This window comes from Eubalaena glacialis, chromosome 7, assembly GCF_028564815.1.
Source record: "Eubalaena glacialis isolate mEubGla1 chromosome 7, mEubGla1.1.hap2.+ XY, whole genome shotgun sequence".
NCBI lineage: Eukaryota > Metazoa > Chordata > Mammalia > Artiodactyla > Balaenidae > Eubalaena > Eubalaena glacialis.
In genome coordinates this window covers 76825429-76841795 of record NC_083722.1, presented here as the reverse complement: position 1 = coordinate 76841795, position 16367 = coordinate 76825429, and the positions used below count along the sequence as shown (strand labels likewise).

At 54.7% G+C, this 16367-nt stretch overlaps 2 protein-coding genes across 6 annotated transcripts in view; both read left to right on the top strand.

Annotated features, from left to right (window-relative positions):
• Positions 1-12346, top strand: part of STIMATE (STIM activating enhancer) — a 55095-nt gene extending 42749 nt beyond the window's left edge. The window contains exons 5-9 of one of the 5 annotated variants that reach the window (XR_009701494.1): positions 4856-4968; positions 6029-6106; positions 6851-7000; positions 8828-9370; positions 9988-12346. Coding sequence is in view for 2 of the 5 variants with exons in the window: in XM_061195431.1 (XP_061051414.1) it covers positions 4856-4968; positions 6029-6106; positions 6851-7000; positions 8828-8944 (458 nt within the window). In the remaining 3 variants the exon portion in view is untranslated. Of the gene's footprint in view, positions 1-4855; positions 4969-6028; positions 6107-6850; positions 7001-8827 lie in introns of all 5 variants that reach the window. The other 4 variants (XR_009701493.1, XR_009701492.1, XM_061195432.1 and 1 more) reach the window with 4 other exon arrangements.
• Positions 12347-14143: 1797 nt separating this feature from the next.
• MUSTN1 (musculoskeletal, embryonic nuclear protein 1) lies at positions 14144-15236 on the top strand. The gene is made up of 3 exons (XM_061196987.1): positions 14144-14192; positions 14592-14724; positions 14933-15236. Exons 1-3 carry the CDS (start codon positions 14184-14186, stop codon positions 15037-15039), a joined length of 249 nt encoding a protein of 82 aa, XP_061052970.1. The 5' UTR covers positions 14144-14183; the 3' UTR covers positions 15040-15236.
• Positions 15237-16367: the final 1131 nt, after the last annotated feature.

Genomic DNA, 16367 nt, shown 5'->3' with positions numbered 1-16367 from the left:
CAGGAGACACCCTAGAGGCAGGGAGTGGCACAGCCCTCAACTGCAGGGGTGTAAGGCCACCTCACTCTGCCACACTTCCCACCAGGCTCATACCACCTGCCCACCTCACTAGAGAGATGGGAGGCGGCTCTCAGTTTGGGAGTTGCCCCTCTTTTTGCTGCACGTCTGTGCTTGTCCTGTCACTGGGCCATTCCACTACTGGGTCTCACAAGGTCAGGACTGGAGTGTCCATCCCCCCACCCCAGGGCCAAGTCACCTTGCTGACCGTGGGCTGCCCCCACCCCAGCATCTGGCATGTACGGTCACCAGGGACACCAGGTGAATCCTCAACTCACAGAGACACAGCTTGAAGCAGGTGACCTGGGGATGCTGACCCAGCTTTGACCCACTCCATCTTGTCACACCCAGTGGGATACAGCCTGGGTAGGAAGCTGCCTTCATGCTGGCTCCGGGCACAAATGCAGTGCCTTTTACTTGGTACCCCCAGAGAAACAGCTGGATGTGCCCTCAGCGGGGCTGCTGGTGAGAGGGGCTTCTTTGGGCCTTGCCCCGCTCTGGGGATTTAGCTGTCTCCCACCTTCACAACAGGCCTTGCTGTCTGGAGCGAGGAGCTCCCATTCATGGGAACAACATCAGTGGAGTCTTTGCCATGAGAGGGGCATGTGGGACAAGAAGGAGGGATTCTGTGATGGAACGACGGTGGGATTCTGGATCCCACTGTCCTTTCCTGGTCACACCTCCCAAAGAGCTCATGGCTCTGGGCCCGATGGCCGCTCACTCCTACATGGCTGAAGACTCACAAGGGACTGACATTTAAAAGGGGAGCCGGTTCATGGGGCTGGCTGTGAGTGCCTTGGGTATTTCTAGAAATCTTGAGTAATTGTTTGTCTTCATTGACGGGAGATGAGCTCAGGGGAGGGCTTTTCTTAGCCTTGTTACTTGATGCCTGATGAATCACTGACTTAAGATAGTGTCCAACACACAGCGTCTGCCCCTGTGTCTCCAGGGAAGGCTGCAGAGAAGCTCCAAGTCATTGACTTCTCAACTTGGAGGATGGAAATGGACCACAGCACACATGGACCAAAGCAACATCATCCTCATTTATAGGATAGGCATCCACAGGGGTTGAGTGACACAGGAAGCTCACCCAGACAGTGCACAGCTTGGAGGGCCTCTTGGCTACTACACTGAGCTATGCAGTCCTCCCACCATCTCCAAGAGCAGTGCTCATAGCTTCTTCTTTGCTGTTAAGATCCCTTCTGGAAGGCAGGGCTCTCGACTCAACTGTAGCTGAGCAGTGCTACGAGAGAGCCACTCATAGCCAGTCATGCCGCTCTGTGACCTGGGAGTGGAGGCCAAGTCTGGTCCTGATACGCTGGACATTATGGTACCACCTATTCCCAGCATGTTTTGTTTGCATCCTTAAGAGAGATTGAAAGGAAGAAGGCAGTGGTTGTTTAAACCTCTTGTTTCCATGCCACCCTCCTCCACCCACTTAGCCTGCCTCAGCCCCTGCCCTTGGGTCATCCCACCCCTGCCTTTGGGAACCAGAGTCTTCAAGCCAGGGTGTTTCCACGTGAAGCTGCCCTTTATCGAGGACCGTCTGGGTCCTCCCTCCCCAGCTGCCCTTTATTGAGGACTGTCTGGGTCCTCCCTCCCCAGGCTGAGGAAGGATAGTGGATGTCAGTTACCTGGTTTCTATTTCTGTCCATTTCTATTGTTTTTTCTTGCTGCTATAACAAATTACCAGCAAAACTAGTGGCTTAAAACAACACAAATTTATTATCTTACTGTCTGTAGTTCAGAAGTCTGACATGGGTCTCACGGACTAAAACCAGGGTGTCAGCAGGACTGGTTCCTTCTGGAGTCTCTGAGGGGAGAATCGGTTTCCTTGCTTTTTCCAGATTCTGGAGGCTACCTACATTCCTTGGCTCGTGGCCCCTTCCTCCATTTTCAGGGCCAGCAGATGCAGGTTGAGTTCCTCTCATATCATATCACTCTGACCTTCCCCCGCCCCCTTCCACTCTGAAGTGCCCTTGTGATTACATTGGGCCCACCTGGATAGGCCAGGATGCTCTCTCTTAGTCAGCTGATCAGCAGCCTTAATCCACTTGCAGCCTGGAGTCTCTGCCACAGTAGCTCCATAGTCACAGGTTCTGGGGATTAGGTTGTGGACATTATTCTACCTATTGTACCTGTTAACCGGCCCATCTGCTTGAGGCAGTAGTTCCAGGTAGGCCACAGAGCTCTCTTCTCAGGTGAGAGAAGAAAAGGGGCTTGTTTTCTAGGTGTTTCCATGGTCCCTAGAAGAGAAGGTGAACTTGCTAACAAGAACATGGGCCGTGGGGAATAGACCACAGAGCCCTGAGGGGCGAGACAGGGTCCAGGGAGTACGTGGTGTCTGCAGTCTGAAGACCAGGCTGCTCTTCCTTAGGCAGAAGCCCTGAAAACGAGGTCTCTGTCCTTTGGGCACCAGTGGTGTGTGGGCTTTGCTGCCCGCCCCTGTCCCTGTACTCCCTCCGGAGGCCTCTCTAGATACAGAGTGTTCCGTCCTTTTGGTCCCATCCATCCCTGTGATTTATCCTGAGGAAATAATCCAACAAAAACAAACGCCCACGCACCTCAGTGTGTCCAGTGTGGTAAAAAGCAGAGCACACGAGAATGCCTGGCTTGTCTGTCCTTAAAAGACGAGGCTGTGGACAGGCTCTCAAATGAAACAAATCAGAAAACCAGCGCATGTGCGCTCACTCCAGCTGTGGCTGCGAGGGCTGGATGCTTGGAGGAAACGGTGTGTGAGAGTGGGGTCACATGTGACTTTTTACTTTTTTTTTCCACCATGTATTTATCTGTTTGTTTATTTATTTATTTATTTATTTTTGGCTGTGTTGGGTCTTCGTTGCTGTGCATGGGCTTTCTCTAGTTGCAGCGAGTGGGGGCTACTCTTCGTTGTGGTGCACGGGCTTCTTGTTGTGGAGGCTTCTCTTGTTGCGGAGCACGGGTTCTAGGCATGTGGGCTTCAGTAGTTGTGGCGCGCAGGCTCAGTAGTTGTGGTGTGCGGGCTTAGTTGCTCCGTGGCTTATGGGATCTTCCCAGACCAGGGCTCGAATCCGTGTCCCCTGCATTGGCAGGCGGATTCTTAACCACTGTGCCACCAGGGAAGTCCTCACTGTGTTTTTAGACTTTCTTACTCAAGCATCTACGTGAAAAACAGAGGCAGCTGCCTCTAAGTTGTGGCTCTGAAACTCAGAGCAGTGGAGTTCAGGGGGCAGTGTGAGGCCCCCTGAGAAGGAAAAGCATCTTCTTTTTCTGTCGGCCACTTAAAACTTGGAGCAAATGGAGTGAGCATGCTCTGAGCAAGTGTATTTTCTTTTGATATTAAATGTTAACTCGTTGTGTTGACTTTCAGACACACTAGTTCCAATCCTACCAGTGCTTCTGTCTGACTGTCCCCCATTTCACTTAACGGTTTTTAACAAGTATTTTCAGCTGCTGTTTTTGAGGACTTTCCTCAATAACGTCAGGTAGTTTACCGAAAGGATTACAAAACTCCATTAAAAATCTAGTTAGGAGAGATTGCACTTCTGAAATGGCTTTTTGGCTCAAATGTGAAAGTAAATAGGACACCGCAGAAGAGGCAGTGATGTCTTTCTGCATGTTTTCTGTGCACTTCTCCAGAGGTTTTCCAGAAAAGGGAATGGCCTGGGGTTGTGTCCATTACAGCTGCTGGGAGGTATCCACTGGGGCTCCACCACACGCAGCTGGCAAGGCTGCGGGCCTCTGGCGCCCATGCTGGACAGGGATTGCTGCAGAAACTGCAGAATCCAATGAGACGCCGGAGGCTCCTCTGGAGGCCAGATTCTCCTCACAGCCTGGCTTGGGGCCTTTGTCTCCCCTGCAGTGTTACTCTCTAGCCCCCTCCGGGCCAACGTGGTCACACAGCTCCGGCAGGGCTTCCAGAGTGGCCCCTGGCGGCGTCCCCCCACCCCCCCACTCTCCCCTGGGTCTCCCGCTCTGGAGGTATTTGTGGCTCCCCAGGGACTCACCCATCCCATGGGTTCTGCCTGTCACTGAGGATGTAGGATGTTCCCTGGAGGGGTCCTCCACCCTGCATCAAGTCCCTTTTGAAACTTTCTGGAGGCACTGAGTGTCCCCCAGTGCAGACTGTTGGATTCCTGCGATTGCTGTGCTGTTTCTCAAGCAGTGACCAGTGGGATCACAGACGGACCTTTGTCACAGCCCCTCCTCACCTTGGAGGCTCCTCTCTTTTCTTCCATGTCCCCAGCCCAAGGTGTTTTGGGGTGCCCCCCTAGACAGAATCTGAATTTCCCCAGAGTCAGGTTTCTGCTTTCAGGGCTGAGGGCAACAGGAATGGCCGGGAGAGTGGGTGGGCCGGGGGTAAGAGACAAACAAAGAGGTCATTTGCTGCCTTCATGATTCAAACCCTCAGCCCGCTCATGGACGGGGGAAAGGATGGGTAGCACTACAGCCACTGGAAAAATCAACAACGGATAATAATAGCAGTCTTGCTTAACACAGCCTCAGCTGCCAGTGGACAAAAAGAGCCAGCTTTTCTGAGCTCCAGCAGTGGGCACTTACTAACTTTAGTGCTTTGTAATTATATCTTGGGCTGTCTTGAAAGAAAGGCCACTTTGGTATCTCCAAATTAGGAATTCTCTGATTTTGTTTAAAACACCCACATTTGTTTGTTCGGCCGAGCTGATTCTTGGTGCTCTGGAGGGCTCATTCAGGAGCTCTGGGGTGGGGTGGGGTGTGAGGGCTCACAGGAGCTGTGGGCAGTGGGGGGGCGGGGCATTGGTGTCTGCGCCCCACGTGACCAAGCCCGCTCTCCCTGCAGGAGACCCTCTGCAGTGCGGAGCCTGGGTTGGACAGTGTGCCCTTTACATCGTGATCATGATTTTTGAAAAATCTGTCGTCTTCATTGTCCTCCTCATACTTCAGTGGAAGAAGGTTTGCCTCTCGTTCCCTTCTTTACCAGCTCCTCGAGACGCTAAGCAAGACAGTATTTCCCCACCCCAGCCCTACTGGGAAACCAAACTGGTTGTTGTTGTTTTTTTTTAACTCCATGAATGCACCTGGATTGGTTCTGATGGGGCAGCTCCTGGCTGCCTATCAAGAGCAGTAACTTGTCAGTTTTTTACGTAGCATCCTTCCACTTCGGCCATACATGTCTGCTCTAGATTAAGCCTTGGCATATATAAAGCCCATGAAAATACAGTCCCCACCCTGGGCTTGCTTACGGTGGTCGGTTAACTGTAAGTGTTGTCAGCGGGTGTTCTCTACGTTTGCAGGTGCTTCCTCATACACCTGTCTTGGCCAGTGGTTTAGTCGAGGCTTTTGGTGCCACAGGCAGTGGGTGGTCACAGGTTCCCATGGTTCCTAACCCTGCCCTCTGGCCCCAGGGCTGTGCAGTTAAGCTTCCACTGCCCACAGGAAACCAGCCAAAGAGACTTCGGGGACAAGTAACTCAGATCTTGGCCTGCTTTGGTTTTATTTGTGGCTGAGAGTTATTTTTTTAAGAAAATAAACCAAGGCTTTTGGGAGCTGTTGCCCTTGAGGAGGCGGTTGGGGTGCAGGGTTTCTGTTAGAAAGTGGTCGGCACCTCATTACTAGTAGCTGTGATGAGCGCCCACCGACCTCCTTCTCTCCTCACACTTCCAACCCCACCCCGTGCCTGCTTCGTAAAGTGCTTCCCGCCCCACCCCTGTCCCCCATCCCCGTGTCGCTTCGCTTCTCAAGTCCGCACCAGGACTGGAGCTCAAGCACTAACTGCTCCTAGTGGTCTCCAAGGGGGTAAGTCCCTTGTTAGCAGTCAGGTCTGGGGACTGTGCGGCCCTGGGTGTGAGGTGCTGTTCTCATCAGGGCTCTGGGGGGAGTGTCTAAGCTAAGCCCCCTCACAAGGCCTCGTGGGTGATTTCCAGTGCCGCATCACCCCCCCCACTCCCCCACCCCCGCCCCGAACTTTCTCTGGGGTCTCCCCTGCCCTCACTGAATCTGCTTCTCTTTACAGGTGGCCCTGTTGAATCCCATTGAAAACCCAGACCTGAAGCTGGCCATCGTCATGCTGATCGTCCCCTTCTTTGTCAATGTCAGTGCCTTGTTGCATTTTTTACCCGTTTGCCCCCTGCCTTCCCGCGTCTGTCAGAATTCTGAGTCTGATGGAGAAAACACATTATAGCCCTCGGGTCCCTCCATGCAAGCATTTGCCACCTCCCATCCCCACCCCGGACCTGGAAATGGCAGGATTGCTTCCTCAACATGCACATCCCTGCTCCGGGGCCTCTGTGCAAAATGAAGGGTCCTGGGATCTTTGTCTTGCCCTCCCTGCCCCGTGTGTAACAGCAGCTTCTAGATTAAGATCGTCAGGAATTCACCCCCGTCGTTTATTCCTGACCGCAGGGCTCCAAGAGAAACTCATGAGCACTCTGGCTAGAAATTAAGAAATAAGAAAAGAAACGGTAAAGGAACCTGGGGATGACAGATGTGGCAGGTGTGCCGGCCAACTGCTCGGCCCAGGGGAGGAGCCCCCACCAGGAGTCCGGAGACCTTGGTTCAGGCCCCGCTCTGCCAACTGCTGCGGCAACCGGGGCAGGCTGTCCCCATCAGTCACCACCACAGAACCCCTTGGGGTGAAACAGAAGAAGGGACATAGAGATTGGGAATCTCTTCGTAGACTGCTGAGAGAGAGAGCAGGGGGCCTGGATGATGTTTTCCTTTCCCTGGTTCTCGATGCTGTGATCTGGAGCAGGGGTGAGAAGGATGGGTGTGGGGCTGCTCAGCTTGGTTTCACAAATGGCTTATCCCGGAGTAACCTGCATTTTCCTTCCCCCAGGCTCTGATGTTTTGGGTAGTGGACAATTTCCTCATGAGAAAGGGAAGGACGAAAGCTAAACTAGAAGAAAGGGGAGCCAACCAGGACTCGAGGAATGGCAGCAAGGTCCGCTACCGAAGGGCCGCGTCCCACGAGGAGTCGGAGTCTGAGGTAGGGCCGAGCCCTCGTGCCGCTGACCCAGGAGGGGTCTGGTCTCGTGTTTGCATCTGTCCTTCTCTTGAGTGCTGAGTCACAGTGCCAGCCAGCGGGAGGGAGAGGAGGCTGACAGCTCCCATCCAGCCTGGACCCATTCCTGCTGTCCCATGGGCCTTCCTAGGGCCGGGAGCTGGAGCATCTGTTGGGGGTAGCTCGCCTCCTGTAGCCCCTCTGTCAGTGGAGAAAGACAGGAAAGGGAGGAGCTGCCTTGTTCCAGGGAAGCTGTCAAGGACGTGTGGGCCTGGTCGTCGACCTTTAAGCATCAAAACGTTTGAATCCCTGCCTGTCGCCAAAGAGCAAGGGAAGTGTTGGCTAAGCCACCAAGAAACTTCTGTAGGAGTAGCCAGACCTCCCAGGGAGAACCTCACCTCCCCTTATTTTCAAGTTTCCTGAGTTCAAATGTTTGGACTTCAGGGAGATTGGTGGTCATAAATAGGAGGCTGGAGGCAAGGTTGTGTCCTAGGCAGCCCACAGCACTCACTTTGCACCTGCACTGCGCTGTGGGATGGGGGCTACAGAAATGGCTGAGGCCTTCAGACTTGTGGGCAAGGAAGGTGACAGCCTGCACAGCCCATCGTAGCACTCTGCGATAAATTCTGAGATTGAGGCATTGACAAAGCCCTGTGAGGACTTGGAACAGTTGGTTTAGCTCTTGGGGGCGTCCTGGAGGGAGCTTTGAAAGCTGACTAGATGGAGGACAGAGGGGAAGCCCGTCGCTTCTCTAGGTGTCCCTAGAATCTGGCACAAGGCCTGTCGGGTTGTAAGAGCGCAGTGAACATTAGGTGAATGACGAACAGCGTTTCAGGCGGAAGCAGCTGCTCCTGAGCCGTTGTGGTCATGTGATTTGGCATTTGGGTACTAATGTGAAATTTATTGTGGCCAGAGTAGCATATATTCCGGAGGGTAGGACGGAATGACAAGAAGTAGGTACGGGCAAAGGTCTGAGCTAGCTGGGCAAGGTGCTTTGTGATCCAGGGTGAGGAATGGGAATGTGCTTGTGCGGCAGGTAGGGAGCCAGAGTGTTCGATCAGGGGACCAAGACTGGAGGCAGGAAGCCCTGCAGGGAGGGGTGGTGAGACTGCCCTGCCCGGGGGGAGAATGAGCTCCTCTTGCACAGGTGCGCTTCGGGCCTCTCCATCCTGACCTGGGCTGTGCCAGTCCTTCCCCGGTGCTCTGAGGTCTGTGGAGCCAGGCAGGTGGGCAGTGAATGAGTGTCTGCCCCGGATGCCCTAGCTGCGTGGCTGCATCGTTCTGGGGGCTCAGAAGAGCAGAGGGCTTCTATTTGTCTTCAGAAGTTTACCAGGTTGGCTCAGAGCAGACACTCTGAAATCTCCATGCTTTATGTTGTGCCCCACAGGTGTTTTCCTTTCAAAACGGGGCTTTTCAGTCTGCTTTTGCTGTATTTGAACCAATTTCAAGGACCTAAGACTCCATGTGTGAAGACTGGGCTTTTTTGCCAGGATGACCGTAGGCTAAGTTTGCTCTGACGGGGGTTCGGTCCCAGCCGGAGGTTGGATGGAGAAGCGGGAGCACGAGCAGAGGGGAGGCGTATCGACTCAGCACTGGTATCAGTAGCCCGCGGATGCACGTGGTGTAAAAAAAAGTCTGGGGTGGGCCAGCTTGTCTCACTCTGTAAAGGGGGCCTCCCCGTCACCCTCTCCTAAAGAAACCCGACACTTGAGGCCTCCTAGACAGGCTGGCATTCTGTGCTGGGGTCCAAGGTGGGTAGGTGAAGAGGGCACTGCAGGCAGTGACTCAGGGCCACGCCTCTCCACCACTCAGATCCTGATCTCGGCCGATGATGAGATGGAGGAGTCCGATGTGGAGGAGGACCTCCGGAGACTGACCCCCCTGAAGCCCACGAAGAAAAAGAAGCACCGCTTCGGGCTGCCTGTATGACGCATCCTCGAGCTGGGGTCGGGTCGGGGCCCGGCCAGCCACCGGTTGGCCGAGGGTCGCTCTGCTGCGTCTTCCCTTCCCTCCTCTCTCTGCCCCTCTTCTACCTCCACTCCTCCCACGGTCTCTGCCCACTCCTAGACTACTGTGACCCGAGGGAGGGAGGCCGCTGGCCCAGCGTGGCAGCTGGAGGTCCCCACTCAGTTGCACTACAAACACTGACCAAATATGCAAGCGAGGCGTTTTGTTTGTGTGTTGTCGTCCCAAGCGGTGTTGTGAGGGACCCAGAAGCCCTGTTCTGCGTCTGGCCGGGTGGCCTCGAGGATGAGAACTCACGTGCACACAGACCGTGGGTGGAGCCTTTCGCCAAGGCTCAGGGGAATGTGAAGACGTAACACGTTTGGGGGCTAAAAGTTACACATTGACCAGGTTGGAACCGCAACGCTTTCTTACTCGAAATGGCTTTTGTAACTATTGATTTCTATAGCTGGTTTTATGAGCTGTCACAGTGTTAATGTTTTTTGAGTATATGTTTATTTCCTATGGGACTCATGGGCAAAACATAGATTTTTAAGTCTTCCGTATGCTGTTAACTTTTATATTTTTAAGTTATATTTTCATACTATTGTATTTAAAAACTCTTTTTAATCCCCAAAGAAATGGGTTTGTTTGCCTTTCATGGGTTGTGAACTGGTGGGAGGAAAAAGTCGGGAATTTTTTATTTGGAACATTGTTAGGTAATCTACGATCAGATGAGGTAAATGATTCCGGTAGGAAGGGAGGTGGGCCCTCATCTGAAAACAACAAACCCGGTGGTTCTGCAAAGGTCAGGCCTGAGCAGGAAGTGGCCGGTCCAAATGTGGATCCAGGGCCCTGTGAGGGTGGAACAGGAAGGGCTCTGCCCAGGGCCCACCAGCTCCTTGGCGCTTCTGCTGGCAGGTTAGAGGTCTTAGTGAAACATGCCGGAAAAAGGAGCGTAAGAGGATGTTGTGTCCAGAGAAATTGAGACTCCGAGCCACTCCTGTTTGTTCCCTGCCTCTCTTCAGAGCCTCCAGATCTGAAGTTTAAAACACAGTCTCGGCCTCCCTGCCTCCCATGGTGCAGCCTTCAGAACCAGGCTCTGGACCCAGCTCTGGGAACTTCCTCTCAGGCTACGCCTTGCCTGTCAGCTTAGTGTTGTCGACTCATCTTCTAGAGAATGCCTGTCTGACCAAGTGATCCTGTTTTTCACATCCTCCAGACCAGCGGGTGGAGGTGAGCGAGCTTGCTCTCTGCGTCCACAGGCAGGACGAGGTGCTTCAAAGCTTGTGGCCCCCACTCCCCAGCATGGGCATAGGCCCCGTGGCTTTGGGAGTCTGCTGCCCGGCAGTGGAATGGGCTGACCCAGGTACTTGCCCTGCTGTGGGAGCAGCAGCCCAATGTTTTGTCCCAGCCCAGAGGCAGTCATGGAAGTTTAGGAATAGAGAACCGCATGGCTAAGGTGCGAGCTGGAAGTGAGATCAGTGCAGGGAGGTCACACCACCCAGAACCTTCTTTTTAGGTTCCTACCTAAAAACCTACATAAAAACGTGTCACTGAAGCAGATTGGGTCTGAATTGTGACATGTGAGCCACGCTGTTAAACCAGGCATCCTGGGCCTGTCCTCTGCCTCCCACAGTCTTCACCTTGTGTGGGTCATGGAGGGACAAGCCTTGCAGAGGCCTTCTCAGCCTGTCGTCCTGTAGGAGTCCAGAGGGCCAGAGGAGCTGGGACCTGAATTGCAGTGGGCGGCGACTCTGTTACGGTGGGCACCTGCAGCTGGAGAGGAGAGCAGGGTGAGATTGGAGCCCATCTCCACTCTCCCTTAGCTTTGCTCTCATTTTATGCTCCTCCCCCCTCCCACCCTCGGCTGTGTTAGTGGGGGCCTCCCCACTGGGAAGACCAGGACTGACATCGGTCCTGGTAGGTGGCAGGCATCGCTGACTTGCCTTACTCTGTCCTCCTGTTTTGTCTTGGTTTGAATAACCTGTGGCCGCAGCTGTTTCCTGCACCTCCCTGAGCCCAGAATCTGAGCTTCACTTTCAGTCTTGAGCTCCTCATGTTTCCAAACTGGGGACGGGGGTGGGGAAGCCACAGGTGTGAAGGATGGAAACTATGTGTCATACAGACCCCAGATGATCTACTCATCTCAAGGCTCGTCCCAGCGCCTGCTGGGCAGTGGGTTTGGGGGGCAAAGAGGTAGCGAGCGATCAGTGGTTTCTCCCTGTATCCTGATTTTGAAAGGGCTTTAGTCTCTGAGCCTCAGTTGTATAGCTGGCTAACTAGGACATGGACGTGTAACAGGGAGTCTGATCGTACAGGGCCTTGTCAGCGTGCGGGCCTAAACGGCGTGGCCTGATGTGTTTGGCCTTATCCCTGGGGTAAGCTTCCTCACCACCTGCTCCAAGGTGCCTTATGAGGTGCAGCTCTTCACCTGCCACATGGCAAGTATCATTGTGCTTGAGAAACCACGGGACACCAACTGGGTATTGTGCGCCATCCGTCTGATTTGTCCTAATCTGGACCTCAGCCAAGCCACCCATAATGGAAACTTGTAAGTCAAGGCCATGAACGAGTTTTTTGTAACTGGTAGAAATAACCCGGTGAGGTAGAACTGTCAAATCTGAATGGAAGAGATCGTTGTTGCCCATTTTTCCTTTCGCTGACAATGGGATATTGACAATGGCAAGGAGGGATGTTGGTGAGATCCCAGGCAGTGGCTTCTTGGTCTGCTCAGCCCAAAGACCTGCCACATGAAGGCCCGTCAATTAGCCTTCGGGCACACTGGTGGCCTCCTGCCTCAAGCTTTAACCTGTGCCTCTTCCTGACAACAGGAGTCATGGGTTAGTGTTGACCTGTCATGCCTTTAAAGGGAAAATATAGAAAGGCTCAAATTCAGGTTGTTTCTTCCCCTTGTCAGTGTGGGCCTGGAGGCTGGGGCCCGGGGTCCCCGTCTGAAGGCTGCCCCAGGAGCCTGGAGGGAGCAGCTGCTGTCAGCAGCTCACTCTGCCTTCCAGACTGCAATTCACTGGCCTTTTTGCAGCCAGGCAAATGCAGACGGCTCTGGGAACTTGCCGTCAGCCAGAGCAGCCACCTTGTAGGGGACAGGGCCGGCCTTTAGAAGTTTCACACGTTTCCAACTAGGAGTGGAGAGCTCTGTGTTTTACCCTGTGAAACATTGGCAGCTCTGAAGGGCTTTGCTCTTGGGGAGGGTCCTTGAGCTCCTGAGTGGGTGGGTGGGTTGGTTTAATTTGATTTCTCTTTTCATGAAGTTTATTAGAAGTCAGACCTATGTGAGCAAACCATGACCGACTTCCACTGCCCTCCCAGTGGGGGTGGTTAAATTTGTGGTGTTACGATTCACAGAAACACATTTTTGAAATGAAAGGGAAGATGATGTACTTACATTGTAAAGTGGTTTACAATAAAGTTTGACATTACAATTTTTTAAAAAAAGAAACCATCACTTTTGTGGTTGTTGGTTGTGTGTTCTGTGAAGTTGAAACAGCTTAGTGGGAGTCAAGAAAATGGCCCCAGTGAGTTAGAAGGTTCTCCCCAGAAAACAGAGCGAGAATGAATCTGACATCTCCTTATGGCAGATGTGGGAGCCAAAACCTGCCAAGGGGAAAAAACCAAACATACTCTTGCCATTTCCACTTCCCTGTTAATGCGAGTAAAAGCCACTCTGCCTGCCCCCCGCCCCCCGAGGAGCAAAGGGTGCCGGAGAGATGGAGTGTGAGGAGTGAGCATCCCACATCCTTGTTCCTGAGGCCACAGGACTGGAAGGCAGGTGCCCCCCTGGGCAGAGCTGGCTGTGGGGGCCGAGCTGAAGTGCTGGGAGCCAGCAGCAGTGCCCTCACAGGCCAGGCCTGCCCTCAGTGCCTCTTGGCCCCTGTTTGGAGCCCTGGGTCTGTGCCCGTCCAGAGGCATTCCTCATGTCAGCACTTGTCTCAGATGGAGCCTGGCAGGGCTCGCATTGGCCTCTTGGGGCCAGGACCGGGCAGGGGGGATCGGGGTGGGATGAGGTCTGACAGCAGCGGAGTGGTGTTCCAGACAGCCAGACATCAGTGCCTGGTTGGGTTTCATCTGCCTGGAGCCTTCAAGGATAAAAATACTCTCCATCACAAACTGACAAGGAGCTTGGGCATGTCTGATCCAATGGGGCGGACCCTGACCTCTTACCCACATCCACTCCTACCCTCACCTCAGGCTCGGAGTCTTGCCCTGTGCCCTGGGGGTCTTCCCTTCAAGGATGGGGTGTTAGGAACTAGCAGAGGAGAGCTAAGTGACCTTCAGGGAGCCTGTGCCTCTGTCCATGCCTTGAGTGGGCTTCACTCTTGCCCACCCTCTCACAACCTAAATGTCCTTGGGCCACATGCCCTTCGGTGACCTCGTCTCAGTCAGAGGCTCTGTGCTGTTTCCTGCCTTCAGCTCACCGGTACCCTTACCACAAAGCATAGTTTCCTCCCGGCCCTTCCTGGTTGCTTTGCTCCCTCCTTCATCCTGTTGCTAAACTTGCACTGGGAGCTGGACAGAGGACAGGGGCATCAGCAAAAATGCGGATGGAGTGGCTCCCAGGCTTCCCTTGGCAGCAGCTTCTGTACCTGTGAGCCAGGGGTAGCCCCCATGCTCTGAGTCCACTGTGAGGGCCCAGCGAGCTGGGTGTGAGCACGTGCTCCCCAGCGCCAGATGCAGGAAGCCCTCCGCCCAGCCGCCATGTGGGGCTGGGAAGTCTCTTTCCTCTGGAATCCAGGGAAGGGGTAGAAGAGAGAGAAAAACAAGCTCAGAGCTGTCCACCCTGGCTCAGGGCCCTGTCTTTCCTCCGGGACACCCCCCACGCTGGGATGGACTATCACAGATGGACAGCTCGGAGTGCCACACGCACGTTACAGGACCTACGTTCATAAACGCGAGTCGCTGCCAGGCCCAGCACCTCCCGCCTGCCAGAGAGCAGCTGTTCTCAAGGGTACGGGGTCTCCCCAGCTGTCTGCTTTCACCAGAACTGCAGCCCACCAAGCAGCAGTGCTCAGCGAGCCCCCATCATCTCCAAGAATAAACTCTGAAGCCAGCGGCTGTGTGGATCTGAATCATCAGGGAGCTGTCAGAGGAGGGGGAGTGACTTCCCGGGACAGGCAAGCCAACTATATAAGCCCCAGAGGGTTGGGCGCCGCTCAGATCTCTTTCACAGCCGCTGCCTTCCAGGGAGCAGTTCCCCACACCCACCATGTCCCAGGTAGGAGGGCCCAGCACAGGCCCTGCTCGTGCCAGGGGGTGGGGGTGGAGGATGGACATTGTCATCTTTAGCAGCTGTGTCTTGAGCTGAGCTCTGGGCATAAACACAGGAGGCTCTGCCTCTCCTGGAAGACCGGGGCTCGGGGAGGACAGGCACACAGATGGTGTGAGTCTACGACAGCCATGGCCCCAGAGCTCCCAGTTTGTGGGAAAAGGGCAGAGACTCGGGGTAGGGGGCTGTGAAGTATAGTCGGGAAGGCTTCCTGGAAGAGGAGTGAGGCCTTGAATTGGCTTGAGTTAAGTGAGCAGGGAAGAGGGGTCTCGGCCAAGGCACAGTGGTGGGAAAGGGCTCTCAGCCTCGAGGCCTCGGGTTGTAAGATGAGGCTCTGGGCTCTCCAAGGCTGGCACTCAGGAAACCCCCATCAAGAAGAAGCGCCCCCCTGTGAAGGAGGAGGACCTGAAGGGGGCCCGAGGGAAGCTGACCACGAACCAGGAGATCAAGTCCAAGACCTACCAGGTCATGCGGGAGTGTGGTGAGTGTTCTTGGGACGATGGGGGCCAGGGGCGCAGATGTGTGTCAATAGGAGGGAGGATGGGGTTGGGGGGGAGGTCCCATGGGTCCTTTTTCTAAGAGTTCAGAGCTTGTGGGCTCAGGGGGGGTGCTCCCCACAAAAGGAGCCTTTCCTCCCTAGGAAGCCAGGCCATGCCCCTGACTACACCTCCTCCCCATGCTCCCCACAGAGCAAGCTGGTTCTGCCGCCCCATCGGTGTTCAGCCTTGCCCGGACTGGCACCGAGACCGTTTTTGAGAAGCCCAAAGCCGGACCCGCCAAGAGTGTCTTTGACTGAGAAGTGCACGCCACGCCCCTCACCGTCAGCAACACCTAGACACAGGAGCCTTTCCCAAGAACTCTTTTTTTATGCCAGAACATAGCTTCTCACCCGCATCCTCTGGGATTGGCACCCTCCCCGACAACCCTGGCCCCTGAGCCCAGGGACTCTGCATCAGCACCTGGGCAACACCAATAAAGAGGATGCCCAAGTGGCCCCAGCATTTGGAGGGTGTTGGTTGGTCACTGGCCATGGCCAGTAAATTCAGGGGAGGGGTGGGCAAGGTGGGTGTGGGGCATGTTCTGTACACTTCTCAGCTTTTGGGACGGCCCCAGAGGATAATGCAGGTGCCATTATGGCCACTGCCACATACTAGAAAGAACCTTGGGTGTGGAGACCTGGCGCTGATCTGTGTGACTTCAGACTGTCTCTCCTCCTTTTCTGAGCCTGTTTCCCCTTGTATGAGGCAAGGGAGCCTATTGCGCAAAACAGGCCATAGTCACACTGCTCAGAGTGAGGCAGGTGGGGGCCTGGGGCTCACCCTTCCCTTGGTTTTCACAGAAGCCATCGAGATGCCTCCAAGGACCCCAAGGCTCTGAGGGACTCAGGATCCTCAAAGCCCCCTCCCCCTTGTTCATATTGCCTCCCTGCCAGCTCGCATCCCCTCAAAGACAAAGCCAGGTGGAGGCTCCTCTCTGGCCAGTGGCAGTCTGCTTCCTGAGCTACTGTCCCCTCTCCCAAACAGGGTGAGCCTCCCCCTTGCCACTCCCACAGCTCTGCCTGAGGCATGGAACACCAGGTTCTTCGCTCACGTGCGATTCTTCCCGCTTCAGGCCTCAGTGTCTCTGTGCGCATGGGCCTGTCAGACTCAGGGGACTGCAGAGGCCTGTCCAGCTGTGACAGCAAGACGACAGACAGTCTGTGGATGGACTGGCAGGGTCTGGGCTTACAGAGCCTGGCTCGGGGCCAGTGCCTACAGGGAAGTCCCGCCTGTCCCCTGGGCAGGTGGAGCGCACTGTATGGAGCCTTTCCCACATTCCTGGCCAGCCAGCCTCCTTATATAGCTGTTTCCAGGCTGGGTCCATGCTCTGTGCCCCAAGGGAGCAGACCTTCTGTGGCGACCAGGCCTGGGCCTGCTCACTGGGCTCCTGGGGAGGCTCTTCCCCCATATTGCTGAAGGGGTATGTCTTCCCGAGTAATCCCAATCACATCCATAGTCAAAGGGAGAGCCGTATAGATACGCCCAGAGGTGAGGCTTCTGGCTAAGTCGTGCTAAGGAAGGGGAATATTTACTTGTAGCCACAGACCCAGCTCCCTTCCCTTGGGGCAGATGCTACTGGCGTTGA

Bases quoted from the DNA above. Each gene is read 5' to 3' on its own strand.
- MUSTN1 (XM_061196987.1), top strand. The intron at 14,725-14,932 runs GTGAGTGTTCTT...TGCTCCCCACAG, and splicing joins CCAGGTCATGCGGGAGTGTG to AGCAAGCTGGTTCTGCCGCC.